Source organism: Pseudomyrmex gracilis, unplaced genomic scaffold, assembly GCF_002006095.1.
Source record: "Pseudomyrmex gracilis isolate BER0280 unplaced genomic scaffold, ASM200609v1 scaffold_18, whole genome shotgun sequence".
Classification (NCBI taxonomy): domain Eukaryota; kingdom Metazoa; phylum Arthropoda; class Insecta; order Hymenoptera; family Formicidae; genus Pseudomyrmex; species Pseudomyrmex gracilis.
In genome coordinates, this window is record NW_018020602.1 from 289841 (window position 1) to 316029 (window position 26189).

General features: G+C 42.7%; 2 protein-coding genes across 2 annotated transcripts; both read left to right on the forward strand.

Moving 5' to 3' along the window:
* Window positions 1–1819: 1819 nt before the first annotated feature.
* Window positions 1820–10645, forward strand: LOC109851628 (O-acyltransferase like protein-like). The gene is made up of 12 exons (XM_020421879.1): window positions 1820–2352; window positions 6403–6614; window positions 6874–7091; window positions 7161–7252; window positions 7344–7528; window positions 7991–8172; window positions 8296–8461; window positions 8836–9032; window positions 9584–9710; window positions 9814–9994; window positions 10094–10236; window positions 10319–10645. The coding sequence occupies exons 1-12, from the start codon at window positions 2124–2126 to the stop codon at window positions 10595–10597; spliced, it is 2211 nt and encodes a 736-aa protein (XP_020277468.1). The 5' UTR covers window positions 1820–2123; the 3' UTR covers window positions 10598–10645.
* Window positions 10646–20997: 10352 nt separating this feature from the next.
* LOC109864212 (heart- and neural crest derivatives-expressed protein 1) lies at window positions 20998–25430 on the forward strand. The gene is made up of 3 exons (XM_020445213.1): window positions 20998–21796; window positions 22877–23553; window positions 24713–25430. Exons 1-3 carry the CDS (start codon window positions 21715–21717, stop codon window positions 24848–24850), a joined length of 897 nt encoding a protein of 298 aa, XP_020300802.1. The 5' UTR covers window positions 20998–21714; the 3' UTR covers window positions 24851–25430.
* Window positions 25431–26189: the final 759 nt, after the last annotated feature.

Sequence of the window (26189 nt, forward strand, 5' to 3'; positions counted from 1 at the left end):
GTCGTTCTTCCGAGATCGCAACGTTGTGTTTATTTAAACCGTGACTTACAGTTCGTCGAGCCACATTCTTGGCCACGTGTGTCTCACGAAACTTCGTTCACGTTACATTTTTTTTTTTTTTTTTTTTTTTTTTTTTTTCGACTACACAACTTCGAGAAAGTCGAATACTCTGGTCAACGTCCCGTACGAAGCAATCGCGTATTACGTAGAGGGGGACTACATTTACAGTAGCCGGGGGCGAATTTCTTCACGAAACGATGCCGGTGTAGAAATTTCTTTCACGGAGCGATGCGCGGCGCCGTTCTTCACGCGAGAAATTCCAACGGACATTCGAAGAAGATCGTGTGCGAAGATCGTGTGTTTCTCTCGCGGGAAGAGATAAGATTACGTGTAATCGCGGCTTTTTGAAGTCGAGCTTTTATTATTTGCGCACTTCTTATCTCTAAATTTAGCAGCGCTGCTAAAATTTTGGCGTTTTTTTGCTCGGAGAACACGTTCGCTTTGCGAACCAACTGGAATTAACGGACTATATATGCCGAAGCCGTAAAACGTGCGATGCGATTAGAGCGACGTAAAACGAAAAGGGATTATTTCCCATATATTTTTGTATATTTTTATAAAAAATATACAAAAATAAAACAAACATAAAATAATATGTAACGTAATAATGATAATATATTTAATGTATATTATATTTTATGTACATATGTATATAAAATAAACAAAGTATAATCTTGTTACTAAAAAATTATACAATTTTATATTTTTTAAATACCTTTTCTAATTATGCGTATAAAATTATGTAATTTTATACGTGTATAAAAACAAACTCTATAATAACAAAAGTTTTATTACGTGTAAAAATAAAAGAAGTTACCTGTGCGTCACACAATGTATTATCTTGAAAATAAAAATAGACGTGATCCCAAGAAGGATTATGTCATACACAAAAATTCGTTATAATTGTGAAGTTCCGCGCGCGAAGAGATGTTGCAAAAGAAAAACGAAACTAAAAAGACACGGCGAACGCGCCGCACAGCAACAACTCTCGACACGTGTGTGTGTGTGTGTGTGTGCGTGTGTGTGTATTGAGTAACCTTCAAAATGTTACTTGTGCAAGCGATATGCACTCATCCTCTTTATTTCTATCGATTATCGTATCCAATACTGGGCCTTGACCTAAACATGGCGCGTGTTTAGCGCAAACGAATGAGATTAAAGCATCATCCTTAGTCAATGCCTTGAATACGCAACAGCTGCGGTTCTGTGCGTATCTTCGGCAATTACAGACTCGGTCTCTCGGTGTTCATCACGCTGATTGATAAAAGTGAATGAGTTGTAGTCAATGCAAGACGCTCGCGCGGGGGATTATCGCTTCGCGCGCGTTTCGCTCTCTCGCAAAAAAACGCGAAGCAGACGCGCAAAAAGCCGAAAGAGAGATTTTGAAATTCTTCTCGAATCGCGTCGCGTTTTTTTTTTCTTTTACGTTTTGCTATTTTTGTAACGCTCTTTTCCTCGTTTATATATCGTCTCTCTCTCTCTCTCTCTCTTAGTGTGTTTCATAATTTTATATAAAGATTACAAATTTTTTATATAAATGCGTTCTCTCTCAAGAGATCGAGCAACGTTCTCTCCGCGGTCGCGTAATCCTCGTCGCATCGATAACACGAGAAAACGCATGACCGCGAGACACACAGCGAGGAGCTCGCTTAATACCTCCTTTACCCCCATCATCATCATCACGCGCGTTCTCTCTCTCTCTGATCACCAGTTCTCCCAATATATATATGAGTGATCCGGCCGCGCTATTGACAGAACGTGTTACAGTCGGATCGACGTTTGTCCCGTTTCCTCGTCGATTTGCATGTCCGATCGCAATTCACAAATCAACGAGAAACGGATTCAATCATCCCCCTGGTTGCAAACGTGATCCTCTGTGAGGCGACGACGTGTCGGTGTATCAAAGAAAGAATATTTCTCTTTGCGCGGTTGTATAGTTTTTACGCGGGTCCGCTTTTGTTTTTGTAAAAGAAAGGTACCACACGTGCGTGCAACAGAATTTCTCTATCCTATTTCGATGGGACGAGGATAAAAACCGAGACGTTTTTCAAAAACAACGAAAAATGGACTTCAATCGAGTAAGACGGAAAGGACGATCGGTGATTGTTCTCGCGATGATCGTCGCGATCGACGGGGTATTGTCGACGGAAAAATTTGACGGGACACGATTGGGAAATGTGCTCAGAGACTTGTCGACTTCGCCGTTGCAATTGTACGGCTCGCCGAGATGCTTCAATCACAGCGAGATTTATCTGAACGAGCTGAAAAAATTCACTCCATGGGCGCTCAAGAGTAAGTGAGACAATTTGTTGCAATCTTACGTTCTACAGAAATGTTCTTATCGTTTGGCGACGCGGAGCGTCGCAAACTCGATCATTTTGTAATTGGTTTTTTTTTTTTTTTTTCGAAGGCCGATAAGAGCAACGTTAATGAAATGTTAATTCAATATCTTGTCTCGTATTCATAATGAAGTGTGTTCGAAGTGAAATCGATTTCAGTCTCTCCTCTTAGAACACACTAATCGATCACGGAACGTTTCGACCGTCACTTGCTCATATCTCTCTCTCTTTCTCTTCGATAAGCAACTCAAACAATTAATAAATTTTTCTAATCGCAATTGGCACGTAAAAGACGACCAGCAAGTAACGTCGCACGTTATTGATGTGCTTCGAATTTCAAATGTTACAGACACAAATGAAAAAAAACAAACAAACAAACAAAGAAACAGTGTACAGCGACTCGGTACAAAAATTAAACTGGAAACATATACATTTACATTATTTTTTTTTTTCTAGTTTGTGTTTGCAATTTCTTTCCTCAACTCCCGCAAATCCTGCAAATCGATATTTCATCAGATTTGACAAGATCGTTCGAAAAATCTGCGTTTTGTAGCAAGGATCAAATCAACATTGCGACGATAATTAACGTTAAAACTCGACCTCGTTTAATAAATACTGAAAAAAAAAAAAAATTTATTCCACATTGCGCTCCTCTTTTCACGGCGTGAGAAACAAGAGGGGGCGCGCGACGTTGTAATCCTTCGCACAAGGATTCGCGAGTGGTCAGTCCGCTCTTTACGCCAACACCGCCGCGATTTGAAATGTTACGCACGCACAAATGTTTGTTTCAGCGAGAAAGGAGACGCACTCTGTGAGCGTGGGGAAAACACGTTACGTAACTTGTACATATTATGTGTGTATATTGTATCTCCCTCTCCCCCTCCTCCTTCCCGTTGTACGGCGTATGTACAAATCACGCAAAACGATTGCGATTGCAGTTACGTACGAAACATTCGACAATTATCGGACGTTGCACGCTGCGCAAACAGTTATCAGCGGGTTATCATCGCGGTCCGTACTACCACGACATCGCGTCGCGACCGGCGCGCGCGTCGAGTGCATCGTGTATCGCCAATTAACCGGAGATCGTTATCGCGGATAACAGAACAGAATTGGAGAAGAAGGTCTCGATAAAACGCCCGAGAGTTCAACGGCCTCTTTCAGCGGCCGTGGATATGAGTTGCGAAATGCGTTTCGGGTTTTTTTTTTTTTTTTTTTTTTTCACCTCCGATTTTTTTTACCGCCGATTTTTGAGAGCAAACAAACGCGAACCGATCGATCGTTGCGTCATTCTTTTCGATACGCGCGTAATTTCGCATTTCAAGATAGTTGTTTCGAAAACGGATGCGCGTAGTCGAGGGCGAGAAACAAAAATAAAGAAAAAGAACTGACGAGAGATACGACTTGCGCGCGATATCGAAAATCAACTTTGCACACATGCGCGCGCGCGCGAGAACCTTGTGTCCATTTTTGCGGGCGAATTACCGTCTCCCTGACACTTGGACTTAGCACAGATTTAAACATGGATGACATTGATCCGATTGAGATTAATGGTATCCAGATCGGTATCAACTGCTGCATCTCTCGGCCGCGCGCGTTTAACCCACGCCGATCGGCCGTGTGGCGGGAAAACAGATCACAAATCGCTCGAATAAATCGCAACGTTGTTACGCGCATGCATTATGACATATCGACAACGAGTTTTATCGCGTTAATTATTTTAAACGACATCGCATCGCTTATCGCGCGCGCGCGCGCGCGTTTCTTGCGTCAATACGCAAACGTAACCCGGATAATAAATATCTGTGTTCTGCATTTTCCACTTCTTTCGAGATGCTCGCGCCGATATGTCTGGAAAGGAATAAAAAATGGTCACGATTTTATATTTTTATTGCGAAAAACCGCGACATCGCGAAAGAATCAAATGAAAACGCCGAAACACGACCGCAGTTTTGAAACCGCGTTTAAAAGGGGTTGCAACTTTGTGAAAAAAAGAATCGAGAGTGTCCAAGAATAAGGTGTGTACTAATTGTATCTAATCAGCGATTAATGTCTCATTAAATGTCAATTCGAATGTTTACCACCGGTAAAACAATCAATAAAACTTCGTTCCACGTTACGCAAATCGAAGTGGAAAAAAATCAGAAAATCTACCGATAGTAAATTGCCGAATAATTATATACACGATTCTCAGCCGATACGCGATGAAGCAACTTATTAGAAGAAAACCACAATTAGCGATCTTTCCGCGCGCGCATTCGCGGGAGACAATAATATTGACCGATGTAATTGATGTGCGCGTGGTAATACCGCGAGCGCGATATAATACCGTGAATTGGGTCAGGCCGATGACCGTCCTTGTGTAATCCAGAGTTCGCCCGCGAGATCGATCGATCGATCGATCGATCGATCCAGAGTTCGCGCGCTTCATTGTTATCCCGAGGATAGAAGAGACAATTTAGACGAAAAAAATAAAAAAAAATAAATCTTCCTGATTTTTTCATCTTTATTGCAGCGTCAAAGAACGTTAAACGACGCAACCGAGGAACTTTAAACGAGGAAAATCGCCGTGTTTTCGTTATCGCGAACGTTCCGATAATACGCGAGCAAATTTGAAATTGAAAACAATCGCGCTATCGCCGATAAAGGAAGTCGACTTTGACAACGTCCCGGTTCATCGACCCGTTTTGCAATAACGTGTCATCAACTATTCGCCGCTCCGATCGATTCAGCGCCCGATATCAGCGCCCGATATCAGCGCCTATTCGCACACGAGATATGCCACTTCCGTAGTTAATGCACTCACACGACATTGACGCTCTCCCCGCCTGCGTCATCATCACGATCACGGTTCTAAGGAATCGCCTTGAACACAACACACCACAGTATGCACGTTCCCGAGTTACGTACGCGCGTCGGTGTTGTGTGCGTGCGACGATGATGAGTAAGAACAAAATCGCGTACATATACGCGTCATGTGTGCGCGCACAACCCACCGCGATGGCGCAGTTCTCTCTCTCTCGGTTTTAACGATTTATCGCTATTTTCTTCTCGTGGAACCGAGGCTTTGTCATTTTTCATCAACGCGACGCTCGTTTCTTATCTCCGTCTCTATTTTCGAAGTCTCTCATCGAGTTTCTTCGTCGCAGCTTATTACGCGTCTTCGTTATTGTTCGTCATTCGGGATAACAAGAAGAGCAAGATTGAATAAGTCGCGAATCGAAAACATCACGTTTTATCGATAGGACACGTTTTTCCACCGCGATTTATCGCGTTCCTCTTCCGAGATCTGTTTTCGAGATTTGTTTTCAAAACGGCTCGAGACGATTTCCCCCCAAAAAATGCAGACAAAGCAAAAGACGATCGTCGTCCGACCCGGTCTGCAACGCGGATTCCGGATATTCGGAAAAAAAAGATGCTAGATTGTGGCGCGGATTGAGGACAGAAGAACGCCTTGACGCATCGACTGTTTCAACCGGTTTCAGAGTCGCTAAGTTTCATTATAAAACGAAAGAGAAGATGAGAGGGAAGGGGGAAGTAATTGTTAAATGTCAAAGCCGGTACAAATGTCGCTAAAATAGCCGGAAAACCGCGTACGTTCCACGGATTGACGGTAAAGATCAACCTTTTGCGAGAGACGTGTGCCGCGGGCGGAGTTTATTGCGCGAAAAAAATCAAAAGGACGTTAACTTGCAACCTGGGTAATGCGCTGAGCGACAAAAGTCACTCGCCGTCGGAACGGTCGCACACAGTCGAACTCCTCAACTTATGGGAAAACAATTCGTCTGCACGTGAGTGGAGTTAGGGTGAGAGAACCGTCCTCGATGCGCGCAATAGTAAAAAAAAAAAAAAAGCAGTGGTAAAGTAGGGAAAGGAGGAGACACAACTGTTGAGGAAAACCGTAGACTTGGGAGTGATTGTTGAGGAGTTCGACTGTATCGAAATTTAACGGAGAAGACACCGCGCAAACTCAAAAGCTGACAGATCTTTGTCTCGTTTCCAGTGTACGACGCGTCAGCGAAGGCGCCGTCCGGATTGATCCTCGGCAACAAGCTGCGCGGCAACTTCGACGAGTGCCTGGAAGTGCGGAACAACGACCACGGATTCGTCGGCCAGGCGTGTTACGCGGAAGTCACGTTCAACATCGCCCCGGACGACGGCACGTCGCACGAGCCGGACCTCGGGGATCTGTTGGCGAACGTCGCGATCGCGTCGGTGAGTCGCGGCGATCTTCGAAAAAGCGCGCCGAAGTTTCACGCGAAATATAAGTCCCGGACAGACTCTCTCCGCAAAAAATAATGAATGATTTTTTCAAAAAGAAAAAAAAACGAAAAGAGCGTCAAGTTTTTGCGAGTCAAAGAATTTTACATTCTTATGACGCGCAAAATCCCCGATGGGAGTTTTTGAGAATAAAAACATCTCTAGAAACGAAATTACTCGCAATATTGAATGTGCGAATGTGTTTCTTGCGTAGGACGCAACGTCTTGGAGAAGCGGCACCGCGACGTACGAGTGGATGTTTTGCGTTCCCTCGAGCTGTTCCAGCGCGGAAGTCGAGAGAGCTGTGCACGCCGCACTGGATCCGCTCAAGGTCCTGGGACGCGTGAACGTGATCGTCTCCGTTCCTCCGGGAGCGTGTCACAACGTCGAGACCACACGCTCAACCTGGGACGCAGCCGATTACGGTTTCACGTGAGTACGTCACGTCCGAATAAAAGTTCCACATCCGATTTGTGAAAATACTCATTGAAATTTTTTCAGGGCGCTTCTCGGCGTCATTGCTTTAATCGCCATCGCCGGCACGAGTTATCACCTCGCTGTGCAACACAATATTATCAAGTCACTGTCGAACGGTACGTAAAATCGAAAAGATCGTTTTGAAAAATCAGACCAGATCAGATTCAAAGAGACAGATTTCTCAAATTTGAAGATTTTTCTTCGCAGATATCTTACTCAAGGCGTTCTCGTTGTGCAACAATTTCGTGAACGTGATGCGAACCAGCAGCCAGTCGGGATCCGTCAGATGCATCAATGGCATAAAGACTCTAAGTACTTTTTATATAATTTTCGGTCACACGTACTACACGCAGGTAATAAGTGAGAACACAAACCTCAATGAGGTGCCGAAGGTGAGCACGTACAAACACATTTTGTACGGATTATAATATAATGAAAAAACCAAAGAGCCTATGTGTGGTCCAGGTTGATAATATCAATTTGTTCACGCTGACCTTCAAGATGCGCACGAGAAAGGACCGACCTCGTTTCTAAATTATATTAAAAAAAATTTAGATGATATTTTTACAATTTCATAATTTTCATTATTATTATGTAAACAGTGCTGAAGATGATCATCGATAAAAAAAAGTCATCGAAACGTCCGAAATACATTGCGTTTTATATTGCATTTAAACGTCCACCTTCAACCCGGACTATAGGTTCTTTGGTTTTTTCATTACATTATAATTTGTTTCGTTATTAATTTTTTACGCAATTTTTCTCGTTGTATTTACTTCATATGCAAAAATATTTTCGCTTTTACCTCTTTTGTTTACAAAAAAATCGCACAATGTTACGTTTATTGTCGAAAGATTCACGAAGCGTGGTCGTCCTCGCTGATCCTGAACGCGAACATAGTTACCGACACGTTTTTCTTACTGAGCGGCACTTTGCTAGCCTACACCGAACTGGCGAAGAAGGAAAAATCGAACTTCGACAAACCGACTCAGATTGTGAAGCATTACGGTTGGAATTACATTCATCGTTACATAAGGTATGTATAGGAAAAACCAAAATCACTTTTTTCGAACTTTTAATATTTAATTTGTAATCTGTAGATTTACTTTTATTCTTTTTATTATTGATTCTCGTGCGACATCGGTGATTTATCTTTCAGATTAACGCCGCCGTACGCGATGATGATCGGTTTCTACGCGACTCTGTTCAACAAACTCGACTCGGGTCCGCACTGGGGCTCGGTCGATCTCAGTAGAGCGCAGTGTCGCGAAAACTGGTGGACCAATTTACTTTACATTAACAATTACATCAATGTTCCGAACATGGTAAACATTTCGATCTTTTTTTCTCTCTCTCTCTCTCTCTTTCTTTCTTTCTCTTAGCAAATCTTATCTACGCATGCTCTTCGCGCTGTACGGTTTTTTTCCGGCTGTTATTTGCGACATTGATAGATTACGTGTGTTAGAACGTTCTGATTAAGTTTTTTTTACTATTGTGTTTATTTTCGTTTTTATAATCCGTCGTTGTTCTCCTCGCTTCGTTTGCATCTACTGACACGAGTCTTGTACATGCAAACGCGCTGGCCTCTCCCAAAGATTTCACGTTTTTTTTTTCTTGTCTATTTTATCTCTCTCTCCCGTTAATTTACGCAATTATTGTATTTACCCATATTCTCTTTCTCTTATTTATCTGCTTCTAGTGCATGATACATTCCTGGTACCTGGCAGTCGAGATGCAGCTTGTTTTACTATCGCCGATTATATTAATCCTCATGCACAAGCTCAAGACTTCTATCTTCAACACGATTCTGGTCGTCTTTGTGCTCGTCTCAGCTCTAGTACCCGGCATGATAACTTTTGCTCGCAAGTTACCGGGCACCATGAACTATTACAAATCGTGAGTGCAAAACTTAATTGAGAGAATGCAATCACATGAGTGATGATCCCAGAAAGTGCGTGTTTTTTTCCGTTTTCTCTCACTAGCACAAGAAAAAAATTCCACATTTATCTTTTTACAAACAACATCTTTCCACTTGTTTTTTTCCGTTTTTTTTTTTTTTTTTTTTTTTTAATCACTTCAGCTCTTTCAGTTCGTTTGATTCTTCTATCACGTGCGACTATACATATATATATTTTTTCGTTTATCTCAGAATTTTATTACTGTCATTTTTATCATCCGCGAAGAAAAACATCTCTCGTGTAAACTTTGTAATTACCTCACGTATCGCGAGGTAATTACAGAGCGAGAGGTCGTGCAGCTTGAGAGATATTGAGTTACACTGACCTTTGCACGCACGCATGCACGCACGCATCGGCACACATACAGAAGTTGCACGAAATCTCTTGATTACCGGATGTTTTTGTGTCAGAATTTGTGTGTTAACAAGACGAGGCACGAGGTGTGTCACTCGAATGCCTCGTGTGCCATGTATGAACCGTTTTTTGCAGTACGGACGCCACGGCCAGCATTTATCTACTAATCTACATAACGGTATACTGTAGATTCGGAACCTATTTGATAGGTGTAGGTCTAGGAAATTTATTGCAAAAATATCGGACCGTCAAATTACGTTACGTAAATATCAACAATCTCAATATTCTTTTTGTGCAATATATATATATATATACGATATTGTTCGCCAAATCGCAAATAACGTTTTCTTCTTGTTTGCGCGCAGTGGCAGGTGATCGTCGGATGGATCGCCGCGATCGTGGGCGGTTTAGCGACGATTTTCGGAGCGAGGAAATTTTACTTCCAGTACAACGTGCTCGAGGCCAGCTTCTACGCTGGTCTTCACCGACACGCGTTCGCCCTCGCGGTTGCGTGGATTATCTTTTGCAGCGAGCACGGTTACGCAGGTAAAAATAAAAATTGTTAATAAAAAATAATAAAAAAAATACAAGACCTTTGTAGACGCGATCGATTCTCTTTGTAATTCTTTCGCGTTCCTCTTCAAGGTGTCGTGAACGATTTTCTCTCGTGGGGCGGATGGACACCCCTGAGCAAATTATCGTATTGCGCGTACCTGTGTCACTACGTCGTGCTGATTTACTTCGACGGAGCGGCGAGAACGCCCGGCTACATTACGACCATTACCATAGTAAGAATAAACAATAGTTTTTAAAAATAAAAATAAAAAAATACACGTAAATTCTTATTTTTTTTTTTTTTAAATTTGTCAGGTGCGCGTTTTCCTGGGGAATCTGGCGCTGACGTACATGCTGGCCATGGTGTGGAGTCTCTGTTTCGAAATGCCGTTTTTCACCCTCGATCGACGCGTCCGACACTACTGGGACAAGTTCTTCAGCGCGTCGGCCGAGAACGACTTCGACAAAAATGCCCGCGCTGCGTCGCGGATATTGTGCAGAAACAGACCGGCCTCTCGCTACGATCCCTCCTCCGGTCTGACCAACGAGGGATACGGAGGTGTGTACACGATAAACAAAATCGAGGAGAGATAACCTCCAGCTCCGCTAATGTTTACAAAAAAAAAAAAAAAGACTACGGAACACATTAACACGCTAAAACTATGTACGTTGTAGTCGAAGTGTCCTGTGTGAGTTGTAAGTTATAATATATATAATATATTAGAATAATATATAAGAGAGACAGAGAAAAAGAGAGTCTATTGTAAAACATATAAACGGTACACTATGTTTTATATGTAATTGTCGGCAATCTTTTACACATTGAACTCATAATTTATGCGCTGAATGTGTAATATTAGTATTAACTTTACTATATGTTGAGTGTACCACGGTTTGTATGTAATTTTTTGTATATTGAACTTATAATATTTTTTTATGTATTCAACTTGTAATATAAATATTAAGTTTAACAACACACACACTTGGGTCCTAATAGTCTCTTATTTTTGCGCACCAGTCCCGACGTTCGTAGAATCTCGGTGTTTTGTTCTTCGTTTTTAATTTTTTGCACAAGCGCGAAAGATTTCAGCGACTTCAAGAGGTGGTGAGCAATTGAGATAGTCGGACGCACGATAATTTTTTGACTCTCTCGTTGAGAAAAACTCTGACATTAGCCCGCACGTGTGTTTCGGCTATGTTTATACAAAAATCCAAAATGTTAATTGGTTTATTGTCAGCGAACGCTTCTCGATGAAACTTGCGTTCGCGACAACCAGCCGTTTTGAATCTGACTCGACGAGTCAGCCCGGATAATATTGAAATACAGCTCGGTTACCGATAACCCGTGTCGTTGTTTACTTAGGCCATTTTTTCCCCACTCACGTTTCCTTCTCTTTCACACCCTTTCGAGACGAGAAAAGGCCCGAGCGTTGCGGCTCGACCGCGGTTGAAAAAGAGAAAACAATGCGGACTCTGTGCTGTGGAAGTAATCGACACCGTAATCGATCCGGCGAGACACGGAAAATTTGCCTGCGATCCGAAAAGGATTGTCGACGAAAGAGATCAACGCCGAGACGCGGTCAAAATCGGGATCAAGTGGTTGAAAGAAAAATAGAAAAAGAGAGAGATAGAGAGAGAGAAATACTGATCTGTATGTGGGAATTTGATGACATCATTAACGAAGGGTTGATGCAAGTGCTGGACGCGACACGTGCGAAAAACGCCCCGGGGACGCATTCGCCGCCGTGGGAAAGAGAAACGCGAATTTTCAAAAAAAAAAAAAAAAAAACCCTCACGATTAAGTTCATATCGATGTACGCGAAAGTTTCTCGTTCGATTCGATCGTCAATCATAACAAAGTTTTATTTGGATTAAAATAAAAACATAATAAATTAATTTTGAAAACTTTAATAAAATTTTATCCGCGAGTCAAATAAAATATATTATTTATTTTACTGAACCAATTCGACTGATTTGATTGAAATTATTCGCGAAAATCCGTTTTTCTCTTGATAAAAGGGTTGCACGCAGGATCTGACTGTCAACGGAGGCATGTGTCTATAAGTGCATTTCGTAATTGCGGAAGAAAATCGACAGCGTGCGGTCCCGTCGTTACGCAAATTGACGGGGGCACAGAAATACACACGGGTACGCATCGCTGCGTCTCGTGGCACCCCGTGGCGACGAATAGAGAAGGTAGATTCCATCCAGGAATCGTCGCTCTCGGGGTGGCAAGTGGTTGACATCTGCGCGACAACCGCTTTTCCGCAATGAAAACGCAACTGCGACCGCAGGGAGGAAAACTATTCTCTCTCTTCTCGCGCGTGATCTCTTCCCTCCCCCTTTCTTCGTTTTTTTCTCCACGCGTTATTAGCATGCACAATGAGATGCGCGAATAAATATAAAGGGAGAGAAGAGCATTGTGCTTTCGTTGATTTATCGTAATTAAGCATAAAATGAAATAGAACGGGTCTCGATTCAACTCTCGATCTATTTTGTAATCTATGACTTGTGTTTGTAGCAAACAAAGAGGTTGTATAACGACATTGTGTATCATATACAGATACTTATTGCATATATGTTGCATGTAATATATATTTTATTTATATTTATTTTATTTCTTTAATAAAATAACATAAATATAAACAAAATATATATAACAAAATATTTTAATTTTAAGTTTGTAAAATTATATAAGTACATATATAAAAATAGAAAGAGATGTACATATATTTTTTCTGAAAAACTCCCTACATACTTATATAAAATATACAAAAATGCATACTTCCGTAAAAATCCAAGAATCTCGATCGTTGTTCGAACAACCGTGCAACGTCGTCGAAAAACGCAAACGGAAAGGAACCCGGTCGCTTGTTTCCGTCGCGTGTTCTCTCTCCGATTTCGTCAAACACGAGACGGAACCTTGCGCGAAACGATGCCCGGAACGTGTATTCGGGATGTGAAACGGTTTGGTTCGGCGACTCGGCGCCGACGTTTTCTCTCTTCCTTCCCCCCCGACAATCTTCAAGAGGATGTCGAAGGATGTGTCTCTACTAACACGGTCATCGCGCGCTGTCATTGCGGTCCCCGCAATAAAATGTAATCGGAGGAGCAACAATGGCGTTTCCTACAAAAACGCTTTTGTAGTTACAAAAGCACGTTTCAACTGGCACGCCGGTGCAAGAAGGATACATCCTGGTTGAAGGATATCTGGCGCGCACGTGGACAAGTTTTTCCGTCCTCCAATTTTCGTCGTCAAGGTTTTTTTTTTTTTTATAAAAAAGAATAAATTTTTTTCTTTATTAAAAGTAATTGCAATTATCTCGCGACTTAAAACGACACTTGATTTTTTTCAAATTTCGAAAATTGAAATAAATTAAAATCTTTGCGCACAATTGTTCGATTTTTTTTTTTTTGAAATTCTCTACGAGATTGATAAATAATAATTTGTGAACAAACGCAACCAGAGAGAAGAGAGAGACTCGGAATGTCACACAACAGACATAAAGAATCGAAGGCTGGACAACGAGAAGAGGAGGAGAGGAACGAGAATCTCTCCCGGCGCAAGCGTGAAATACGAAGAGAGGCGCCAATAAAATGGGGCGCGCTCAAGTGGTTGCACATGAGGACGAGGCTTTTCGGCAACCCACGTCAACGATTGTCCTCCTCGCTTCTTCCTCGCCATTTCGGACATGTCGAAGAGAACTCGTAAATCGTGAACGCGGCGAAAGAAAAGAAGGAGAGATCAGGCAATGAGCGAGCCATGCCGCACTGGCGCCAGGAAAAACTTATTCGTCGCAGCGACACACATATATCTCACTTTTCCTCGGTTATCTTTTCCCGTTTATTTTCCTTATAAACGCGCGCTCATCTCTTTCGATATCTTGTGAAAAATAAATTCTACAAACGTGATATTTTTTTTTTTTTTTTTTTTTAAGAAGCGCGAGAATGAAGCTGGAGACGTTTTTTCGACGCGAAGTCTGTTTGATCGAAAACATATATCTCTAGAAAATTTTTAAATACGCCGACACTTTCATAGACTGCCATAAAGATGTTTCTGTCACACGGAAGGTCGCTATGTAAATGCGTATAAAAAAAAAAAACTTTACATCGCAACTTGGTATACGCTCGCGCGGGAGAAGAACAAAACTTCAGTCAAAGAAGGGGGGATATATTTCACGTATCGGTCGGCGAAGGGGAGGAGGGAGAAAAATAGGTGTCGAGTTACACGATGTGAGGGATCCGAGTGATCGACGCCCACCGGTACAGAGCGATCTCGAGTAATACGAAACGAGGGCGTTAACTGGGGATATATATATATATTTCTTTTCATCCGCGTCGCGAGCGTCTTCTTCGATTATGTCGTCTCATCGCGCGATTCTGACAGCGTAGATAAATAATTGGTTGTTCGCGCGCGCTATACGCGATTATTGAGAAATCTCGCGAGTTTCGTAAAAATAATAAATCACATCGAGATGAGCGCGTTGACAAGCGCAAAGTTTGCGCGTGTGTTTTTTTTATTTTGGTTTATTATTCCGCAACTTTCTCATTCGACCCGCCGCATTGCCATCGCGACGAGAAGTCGCTTTTTTTGCGCAAGTATCACCCGGTCTGGGAAAAAGGCAGAGAGCACTTCGAGTCCGTAAAAGTTCCAGCTCTCGGTTTTGGCCGCGTTTTATCTTGCGGTTCATTTCGCCGCTAATTAGCGCGTACGACGTTTTTGTACATTGCGCGAAATATTCTTCCGTACAGCAGGGGAGAGAGCGAGCGAACGCGCGAACGGCGCCGATCGCGCACGTCAAATGAACGCAACGAGAACTGACATACGTCGGATTCCGAAATTAGAATCGCACTCGTAAAAAATTCGACGTAGTTCAGTCTTCTCTTGTTGATATCGCGCGAAAGGATAACCGCGTCTGTTGCACTTCGGGGAAAACGTTGAATCATCACGTCGCCGTGCCGTTCGCCGACCCGTTTTTGATCGAAACCGCGCGCGTTCGATTTGTGACGTGATAAAATTAGTCCGCCGTTATTCTCCGTTTCCCGTCTACTTTGTTCGAAAAGAGATATTGACTCGCGATATCAACACTGTCCGTCTTTCTCTGAAGTTTATCTCGCAAATGAATCTCGGATCTTTACGACCGGCGCGAGCAGCGGAAAGCAATCTGCTCCACGACGATCCCGCTATTCGACGATACATCGTTAGAAAAGTTTTTTATAAAAATATACAAAACTGTTTCTCCTCTCTTTCTGTCCCACCACATGTGTTATTAATTAATAACAATATTAATTAATTAATCTATAAGCGGATTGTTTTTTATTTGCGGTCTGCAATTTCAACGTCGCGCTCGAGTCTTTTGAGACGCGTCTAGGCATGAATGAACCTCGTGACAGGATATAGTAAGCAAATTTGAAGGAGGAACTAGGCCCGTCTTAACGACCGCGGCGGACGCTTATATATGATATACAGAAGACACGTGTACCAAAAGTCGGGTGTGTTTGGATTTTCCGGCGATGGCCTCCGCCTCCAAAACACAAGGATGTTCCGAAATCCGGAACGAAGAAGAAGATCGCACCGCGTCGATATTTAACAAAGTCCTTCGGCCGGAAGTAACAAAAGCGTCCTCGAATTTCCACACACATGCGTTATTGTTATTAAAATGATCTCAAATTTCTTCGTCAGAAATTCGATTTTCTCAACCTCGAATTTCTCCGAAACTCCGCGTCGCAGAAGCCACCCACGTTCTCCACGGACGCGCCCTCTTAACCGCTTCTTTTTTCGTTAACTTCCGTCGCGGGACCTCGAGTTCCGTTTAATAGCGCCCGCAGACGGCCGCAATCACTATTTAATTATGATACTCCGGAACGCGCGCGTCTTTCAGAAAGAAGGGGGGCGGGGGGACAAAGTATCCGGGAAAAGTATCAGGCGGACGACAGATCGCTGTTTACACCGGAGAAATTAGAAGGAGCCGAAGACACGGTGGACCACACACGCGTGGTCGTTCGCGTTCGTGCCACGCGATTTTGCAGATGGCACATCCAAGGCTTGTTAAACTAGACAATAACGACCGGTTATTAATTTCGGTGACAAATCAGATACTCGATTTGACGTGTCATTTCAATCTCGGAAATTTCGAAGAAGAACTTACAACATTGAAGCGTCATTTTTCGATAATAATTTTTTCTTCGTGAGATTAAAAAAAAAATCTAGCGGCAACAATTAAATCCAAATTAATCTTTTATTTAGATTTAAATTAATTAAGTGATGGAATAGAAAATATTTTTTTCGCGCAACAAAAAAACATTGTTGCCTTTTTATATTTAAAAAAATTAATTTCCCAAGACACGCACACAGTCTGTCTTCGAAATTGGATCGCCTTCGGGTGCGCGGAGATGATCACTATTTTCGGTTTTCCGAGTCGGAAGAGTTACATTCGCGCGTTCGGATATGCCGTCTTTGTCGCTTCTATAGAAGCTCCATTAATACTCGGTAACGCAATAAACTATATTTAGGGGGCGGCATGGCGTGTACGTAGTATGATTTGATATCTCTCGTGAAACACCACATGGCCCCTCTGAATTTCTCTCTCCTTCTCTCTCTCTCTCTCTCTCTCTCTCTCTCTCTCTCTCTCATTTTTCACCCGTCACCGCCGCACACGCTCCTTTTCCGCTCTATCTCTCCCTTTTCCACCAAGAACCTTACCGCGTTTGTCGTTTTTAACTTTTTCGCCGCTCGCTGAAAGATTAATTCTCTAATCCGTATCGAATCTTTTTGCGGTCAACATTCAAAGAAGTCGCGTATCTCGAGATAACGTCTAACAAAATTAAATTTCTATCAAAATCGTCAGAAGTTTGTCGAGCAATTGCAAAACTTTACTTACAAATAAAGTTTTTTCGTTTTATTTAATTATTTTAACGAGAATAAGCTGTTTTCGGTGTAAAAATTAGAGACAAATATTTAAGATAATGTCGCAGTAATAACAAAATAAAATAAAATATAAGTAACGTTAAAAATAAAAAAAAAAAAAAACAAGACAATTCTGCACGTAAGAGTTTTTTCCTAAAATCACGATTATGGAGATATCGCGGACACTTTCTTCTCTTAAAATGAACCAGCATGGAAAGTAACAAGCACGAATAATTAATGTGTCCGAATAATTTGCAGCGCTCGTTTCTTTTTTTTCATTTTTCCCGAAATACGGAGAATTTTGGTGATTCGGATGAGGTGCGCCGGAAAAAAGAAACGAGGAGAATAAACGAAAAGAGGAACCACGTGTCATCGGCGGGAAAATAAATAAATTCCGCAGGCCGTGCAACACGATAAAGCGCAGAACACTGCCGTATACTCCCTACGTTTACGTTTTCGCCGCTCTTTTCCGAAAGAAATGGCCTACTTAACGACGGAAATAATAATTAGTGAACGCGTCGACGTTCGATGCGCGCGCGCCCCGGAAATCTCCGGGACACGAGACCGGCACGCGTCCTTTGTATATCCTAATTCTAAACAACATTCTCTGCCCCGCCGACACGCTTCGCCAAGTTTATTAATTCGCTCGCGCACATTTTTTTTACTTTTGAAATAAAAAAAACAATCGTGTGTGACCTAATTTTTAATTTTTTCTCAGTTTGCAAAACATATATTGCTGGAATATTTGTCACAAAAATCGAAATTTTAAAACGTGCGTTTGTACAGGACGGACTTACATCGAAAGGATCTTTCCGGAGTATATCATCAAGAGCGGCGTTCGATTCGGTCTCATTTTCCAAAATGAGACTTCGAGTGTTTCGGCGACCGAAAAGGGCTCGAGTGCACTCGGGGGTGTCCTGCGGTTTCCCACAGCCGCGCGCGGGGCAGAAGCGATTAGAGGCGATTAGAAGGTGTTCTGGATTGCGTTTCACCACCGCAAACGCGCGAGCGGCTGTATTCCTACCGCCATATCTCCCCTTCTCTATTCCCGACGTCAGTTGCACCCCCGTCGAGTCGAGCATAGCAGACATACGCCGCCACAACGGATCACCCCGAGAGGTTTACGACTCAAGTTTCGCGCATAAAAACATCCCGAAATCAATTTCGCAATTAATGCGATTAAAACAATTTCACTTTGCGTCAAAATGAATTGCGGCGAGCAAAATTCAAGAAATGCGCGTAAAAAGATCAAATTTGAATTTTACACACACACACATGTTAACAAAAAAATATTACAATAACTAAACTACAATAACAATTAAGTCTTCTCTTCGAAAGAAACAAAATTGTATAAACCCACACAAACTCGATTTTTATCAAAAATTAAACTTTTATATTAAAAATATTTTTGTTTTGCTTGTTAATTTCATCAAATAATCTGAGCTAATTATTATATCGCATCGAGGACGTCGAAACGCGCGTCCCGATGGGCCACTGCAGATATCGAAGTGACATACGGGACCTAAAGATAAAGGGTCGTGCAGGAAGTCGAAGGGGGATGTTCTCGCGCAGGACGAGATGATTCTTCCTGCGCCAGATCACCGTGCACTCCTCCATCCCCTGCTATCACGATTATTACTTAATAGATATCGCGACGAGCTGCCAGGCGTGCGAGGGCGGAAAGAGAGGGGGAAAGAAAGACCCTTTATTATATCGTGCGTTATTATCTCGCTCTTTCCTTCTCGCCAGCACGTCCTGCGCACATCGTTCACCGTAAGGCGGTGACTCCTGGTTGGTTCATTCCCTGCCCAACCCTTGGTGCGAAGGGCTGCCTGTTGGCCGAACGAGGGCTACGAGAGGGGGGACGACTCGAGACACGACGATGATTCGTTTCGATTCTGCGGTTTGTGTATCAATGAACTAATTAAATTCTCTAGAATTTACTCGAAGTTTTTGAAAATCGATAATCAAATTGCGTAAAATTGAAAAAATACAAAAATAAATTATGAAATAAATTGTTTGAAAATTGCGACGAACGTCCGAACCAAATCGATCTGATTCGAAATCGAACAGTTATTTCTGTTCGAACGCTGACGGCGAATAATCGTCGCTCCTCGAAAACGCCCCTATCTCTCGGTACTAAATAAGTGGTTCACGAAGTAAAGGAGCGGTGGCATCAAAGTAAAAAAAAAAAAATTTACTCGTCTTTATAAGTGCTTCTTTTAATCGCGGCATTTCTCTTTGACGAAACCATCACCGATTCTGTCAAGAAGCTCCTGCGGCTTTTGCCGGCGAACTGGAAGCCGGCCACTTGACCGATCACTTTTCTCCAGAAAAGACTATCTGCCAGAGACCGGAGAAGAAAACCGAAAGTGCGACGATTATCAGACGCGAAGGAATGTTGAAAAAAAAAAAATACCGATGGATTTTTCGAAAAATTTCCAATCTACTCTCGGGTTTTTTTTTTAAATCCGTCAGTTATTTGTAACAGTCCACTTAGTGATAAAAAAACAAATTGACGAATCTAGTTCACGATTAGATAACTGGATGGAAAATAATTATTTGACTATTGCACGCATACACACACTGGCGTCTGGTTTCTCTCGGGAATAGAGCCAGACGCCCGCGCCCTTATCGCGGATTAATGCATTCACGTGGTTTTTTATTCACTTGTGCCATAAATTGCTTCGATCTCGCGTCACAAATACATCGCGCGCGCGAACAGTCACAGAAAACTCACATAAAAAATTCAAATTTTTTAGAAATAAATTACTTACAATTTAATTAAAACAATTGAATATCTTAATCACACATTCATCTAAAAAATTTATTTCGTACACAACAACCGGATGTTGTTTCCCGATTGAATAATTGTCGCAACCATAACTCTCGTTAAAACGCAAGAAACAAGTGCCAAGACTTATTATTTATACGCGAACAGGTTGTTAGAGGGTTGAAAAGTCCCGCGGGACCACCGAGCGTCTTCCGGAGACGTTTCCCTCCGACTTCGGCGTCGGATGTTTCGTTTTTAAACCGAGAAAACTCGGGCGTCGAGCGCGCGAGGGAAAGTTTTTTTCTCTCTTCGATACATCTCGCGGCGGATATTACGAGGCTCGTACGTCTCGTTCCGTCATCTGGAAAAAGTAGCGTGTCATCGTAAAAGTAGGTTGATCCACTGCGTCTTTTTTTTTCTTGCGCGTTTACATGACAACCCGATGTAATTACTAAACGTCGTTGGAATTAAAATATAAAAATTTTTTAACGCGCGCGCAAACCAGACCGGGACAACAAAAATGCCGACCGCGTCGTGAAAATAAAAAAGACGTTATTTTGAAACTATACACGCATTGAAATAATAAGTTTAAAAAACTATTTTCTGTTATGCAAAGTATTTTCAATAACGTAATTCTACCTAGAAAGAAATCCGATTATTCGCCTCAAAGAAACACATTTGACTCGAAAGTTATTTTTCTCGAGAGAAAATTCGCACACTATTCGAAACTCTCTCGAGTAAATTTTCCGTGAACGCGACAGAGCGAAACCTTCGCGCACTTCGCGCGTCTTCGTTTCTATGTAATTCGCGAACCCCCGATATCTCACGGCTAATATTGCGATGTTACACCGTGTTCGTGTTGCGTATGTGCGCGGCGGACGCGCGTCTGTGAGCGCTCGATTCGAATCGGAAAAAAGACGAGAGCGCGCGACGACCGCGATGGCGATATCTCGCGAATCGAGCCACCGGGGGAAGGAAGGAACGGCGGCTTCCTCCGGGCATGTCATACCCTAAATCATATGACCCCACTTCGCCGTCGACGGCGCGAGCTCCCTCAATTTACTAATTGAATCTCCGGGGTCCCCCCGCAAACACCAGGGGCGTAGACCAATCAGGGCTCCGCCCGTTTATAGGGTCGGAGTCATGAAAGAGAGCCCCCTCCGGAAACACCCACTCGTGTTCGCCTCGCGACCGCCGCGGCTACCGCCAACCGACGTCGAGGCGACGACGGCAACGAGCAGCACGATGACGACGACGACGACGACGACGACGACGAAACCGCATCGAGGGAAGGGGGGAGAGCAGAGAGATCGGGGTACCGCACCGAATTCCGCTTTCTCACTTTGGACTGAACTCAGTGTCACTTTGACGTCCGAGACCGCGTTGAGATAGTAAGAGCGGAATCTCCGGATCGCGCTTCGTTCCCCGGTCGAGGTGCGGAATCGCGGGTGACACAGTCCGCGTAAAAAGTTCGCGAGAAACGAAAAGATTCGACCGCACAAGTCGAAATGGCAAACAATATCGCACGTGTCGCATGAGCTTCCTTCGTTCCGCGGAGATTCGAGTGGAAGAGAACTTCGCGATCGAGAAAAGTATCGAAACGTACGATGATCTTATAAGATACAGAGAGATCTAACCGATGTAAAAAAAAAGAAAAAAAATTAATAATCGGATTAACGGTGGACTTTGTCTTCCGCGAGGCGAGACTCGAGTGGAGGACACACTTGGGACAAAGTATAACATAAAACGTTAAACGAAACCAGTTTTGTCCCACAAAAGAGGGACAAAAATTCTGGATAACATCTGTCGTACGCGAATGAGAGAAATGTAAAATATTACAATCAATGCGGAAATAAAACAGCTCCGAATTTTATGTAATGATTAAAAAATATTAAAGACGAAGTCGACGACAAGTTCAAATCGGGATATCGAGGTGAGCGCGCGATTTTGTGCAAAAAAAAAAAAAAAAAAAAAAAANAATCAGTGACGAGTTGCGACAAAAATTGAAGGATTACAATATAGGGACACATCATGTTCGGCGGATACGAGGCCCAGACGGAATGTTATCCGCAGTGGCATCAGCCATATAATTATGTCACTCAGCTCCCCTACGGTGAGTGTAGAATCGAAAACCGGAAATCGAAATCGCTGATCGGTTTTAATTAATTTCCAAAGAATTAACTTGGATAAAATTTTTAACCGTTTCTTCAACTAATGTGCTAATTTTTCCGTACGCGCCAAACTGTTCTCTCTCGCGTACTTGCAAAATATCGTTTTTTTTTTTTTTTTTTCGTTTCGGTCAAGATCGTTGTCATAATTTTATTCAACAGATTGCAGCAAAGCAGTCAGAATATTTATGCTATTTTTAATGCGCGGTAACGCACGCTTAATGAAATGATCTATTTTACATGGAAAAAATATTCCGCACAAGTAAAACTTGATTTTCCAGTTTGCACGCTCAGGAGATCGACCTAATTTTCGCTTCTCTTTTATCACACATTCCTTTCGTCAATTCACGCACGGCGAATAACTTGCAATTATCGAGTGACGAAAGAGAAGCGTACGAACTAATGAGTTTCATATATTTAATGAATAAAAAGAGAGAGAGAGAGAGAGAAAAGATATATAAAAAATGAAACGATTAATAAAACGACAAACTTGTACAAAGTAATTACATCGCGAGAAGTTCATGAATATTACATTGCACGCACGTGAGAATTTCTCGTGCAAGAAAATACACATTTTGCGTTATGTGCTTTATGCAAATGATTCTTTTAATAGTCCAACATTGTGGTCACACTGACGTGGTCACACTGACCACGTTAAGTCAAAATATTCCATTTCTATTTTTAATGAACAATTTATTTCTGTAAAATAACTTTTTCAAAATTCACAATCGTAATTTATAAAGAGCAACAATTATCGCAATCTGAATTACGATCAAATCGATCGTATCGTTTGTTGCATCATTGCAATGTGAAAACATATTCCAATCGAAATTAAACGATTTTGTCCGAATGATTTCGAAAATTTATTCTTCTCTACTTCGCAAACCAAACGCGATAATTAAACAACAAAAATAATTAAACGCGAGAGCGAATCTACTAAAATTATTCTACGCCTTTAATCGATTCTCAAGTCTCGACGCAGCTATCGATCGCATAAAAAAAGGCGAACCCTAATTTCTCGGCAGGACCGCCGTTTGGCTCATTGCCCGACGCCGACAGCCAATCGCCGTACTACGGGGGCGCGGATTCCGGTATATCGGGGGGCAGCTCGGGGGCGGGTAGTCCCACGGCGTCGACGCCACCCCTGATCGAGGAGATCGGCGTCCAGGAGCCGAGCTACTCTTCTCTACAACCGCCGTACGTGCACCCCTCGGCCGGTCAGCATTACGCCACCTTGCAGTATCCGCAAGGACAGCAGGAAACGTCACCCCATCATCATCACCACCATTCGCACCATCACCATCCGCCTGGTCATCGACACGAGTTCGCGAGCGGTCATCAGATCGGCCAGCAGATCGTCGGCGGCGTGACGGTCGGCACCCTTCAGCAGCATCTCCATCCGCAGGGGATTGTTCACGAGGGCGGTGGCGTCACGGTCAGACCGAAGAGGCGAAACACCGCGAACAAAAAGGAACGCCGTCGCACGCAGAGCATAAACAACGCCTTCGCCGATCTGAGAGATTGCATCCCGAACGTCCCGTCCGACACCAAACTGTCCAAGATCAAGACCCTGAGGTTGGCGGCGTCGTACATCGGATACCTGATGGCCGTTCTCGAGAGCGACGAGGGGGAAGAGCCGCAGACTTTCCGCGCCGAGATTCTCTCCAACGGCAGGAGGAACAGAGCGACTCAACCGAATCAGGTGAGCTCTCGATTTTGGTGACGCGATCCCGCGCGATCATAAAATTATCTTACGACGTTACAATATTTAATTCGAAACAATATTTTAATACCGCGATAAAATAATTCTCGTATCGAGAAAATCAGTTTTTACTCGAAAGAACATTTCGACGAAGTTTTTTTTCTAAAAAAAGCTCCTCGAAAGCTGTTCGCGCACGGATCAGAAAATCGTTTCGGACGCAAAAGTACTTCGGAACGAATCGTTCGGGCTTTTCTGAATCTCTCTTGAAACACACTTTTATCAACGTCGCCCTAACGTAAATATTCGCCTCTTTAATTGGGCCTACGTTGATCGTCGGCCTGAGAACTCGACCTTAAAGCCATCAACGTGCCTCGGGATTTGTTAAAGACGAGTCGTGCTCGAAATTCTCACGCGATCATTAATTACAAAAATTCCGACGACTCGCGAACGAATTGATTTATGGTCAATTGAACACACGCAACAACATAACGTCGCAACAACATAACGATAATAAATAATAAACATAATATTAATATCACTGTTTATATAATAAAAAGATATTCCGCTTTTTACCGCAATTAACGATCTTGGCGAATATAAAAAAAGTTTGTCCTTCCTTTCAGAAAAACTCATCTCGCACGAAACTACAAACAAAACCTATCTCGAACGTTTCGGTAAAGTTTTCGGGTCGTTGCTCTGAAAAGATACAGCGGAAAACGCGACTAAAGGGAAAAACAAAGAAAATTAACGGGAACGTCTATTGGTTTTCCGCCCACTCGTTAGTTTCTGATCACGGCGTTCGAAAAATATTCTCTAAACCTGTGTTTTGTGGAATTATCTTTATTTTCCGCGATCGTTCGCCACCCACGTAGAAGATTTCCCGCCCCGGTCACCTTTCGTTAAAGGTCGCCGTAATTTTCACTCGCGGTCGATCATCAATCGCCTTTCTCTCTCAATTATCAAAGCTGCACTCTCGGTAATTGTCAAAAATCCGTTTTTTTTTTGGGGGGGGAGAGATCTCCGAAAATTCGTCTTCTTCCGTCGAACTGAGAAGACGAAAAGAATCGACTTTCAAAGACGACTTTCGGCGTAGGAAGATTGATTTTTTTTGCTTTTTATGGAGACGTTTGTCATCGAGTGTGTTTCTGTTTCTTCGTAGACCGAGTCGTGTTTGCAATCCGGCCCGAATCTCGGCCACGAGGAACCGACCAAGAGTAAAGGACGAACAGGCTGGCCGCAGCACATGTGGGCCCTCGAATTGAAGCAGGAATCGCCGCCGACCGGCCAGATGCAATAAAGCAACGACGCAGAGAGACACACTACCCCGTGTCAAAACATATCCGTGATATTTCACGAAAAATATCGCGCGCACGAAACGTGACGCGTTTTTTTTTTCTCGCGTCCCGACGCTTCTCTCGCCGTCGGAGAGGAGAAAAAGGCGACGGGCCGCGATTTTTTTACGACCGACGCCGTCTTTCAAACAATTCTCGCGTGACGATGACGAATTCGAAAAGATCTCGTGAAAAAAAAAATGTATCTCGTTTGAGAAAGAAACATTCGATTTTTTTAAAGAAAGAAAGAACGTTGAGAAATCGCGGCCTGGCGCAAGGATTGCGATGTAAAGAAAAAAAAAAAAAAAAAAACTAACAGACCCGTTTGTATATAGAGCGCGTTTTCATCGATTGTATCGTACGTAGAAGTCGATTTCTTCTACTCTGAGCCAAAGAATATCTCGCCTCATCCCCAAAAGGGTGGACGTCGTCTCGGCGCGCGTCGTCTCGATTAGACTAAGAATCTTTGTAAAGTTTTTTTGTATAAAGTATCGGTCCAGAACTGTGTATAAAGTGTCGCTAGCGCAATACAAGTAATTAACAATTTTCACACGTCTCATTTTTTTCTCACCCTCTGCTGATAAACCAACAATCTCTCTTGACTCTTCTGTTCGCAGAATCTTTGGAAAAAAATTTTATTCTTTGTTTAAACATCGGGGGAGAAAAATCACAAGTGTCAAACCAAAGCACGAGTCAAAATATCTCTGACGTCGTTTTAAAATTTCCAAAAGAGGAAGTATATAAATATAGCGCGCGAGAACTTGACAAGTTCAACTTGTCTAGCTTTACCTTTTTTTTTTTCCTCAGCTGGCCCATTAGAAGACGACGTAGAATCCATTGTACGGAGCGGTTTCGGTCTCGGATTTCGTGGATACTCTGGCGCCAGTGCTTGATTCTGTGTAGCGCGCGCCTATAATACTTACATGCAGCCAATATATAACATATATGTATATATATCCCGAGAAGATTAACTTCTATCTGTCCCTACACGCACCGAGTATCGTGTCGAGTCTGTTTAATCAACATCCGACTCATTCGTCTTGCTAATCTTCGAGTTTGTTATTGCGTCGCGAGAGATTGTTGTGCCGATGTTAAATTTGACAAAACCGAGACATCGAACAAAATTGTTTCGCGATCTTTTTCCAAGTTCGTAGTTTAAAACTCGATTGTTATCTGATGTTGCAATTTGCGTCTCGTCGAAACTTTGTTCGTTCGATTGAATCTCTTGATTGAATCGTCGCTTTCCACTGGCGGCAATTAATATTTCGCTCTTGCCACCAGGAACTGCGAGACTAAATATTTGCG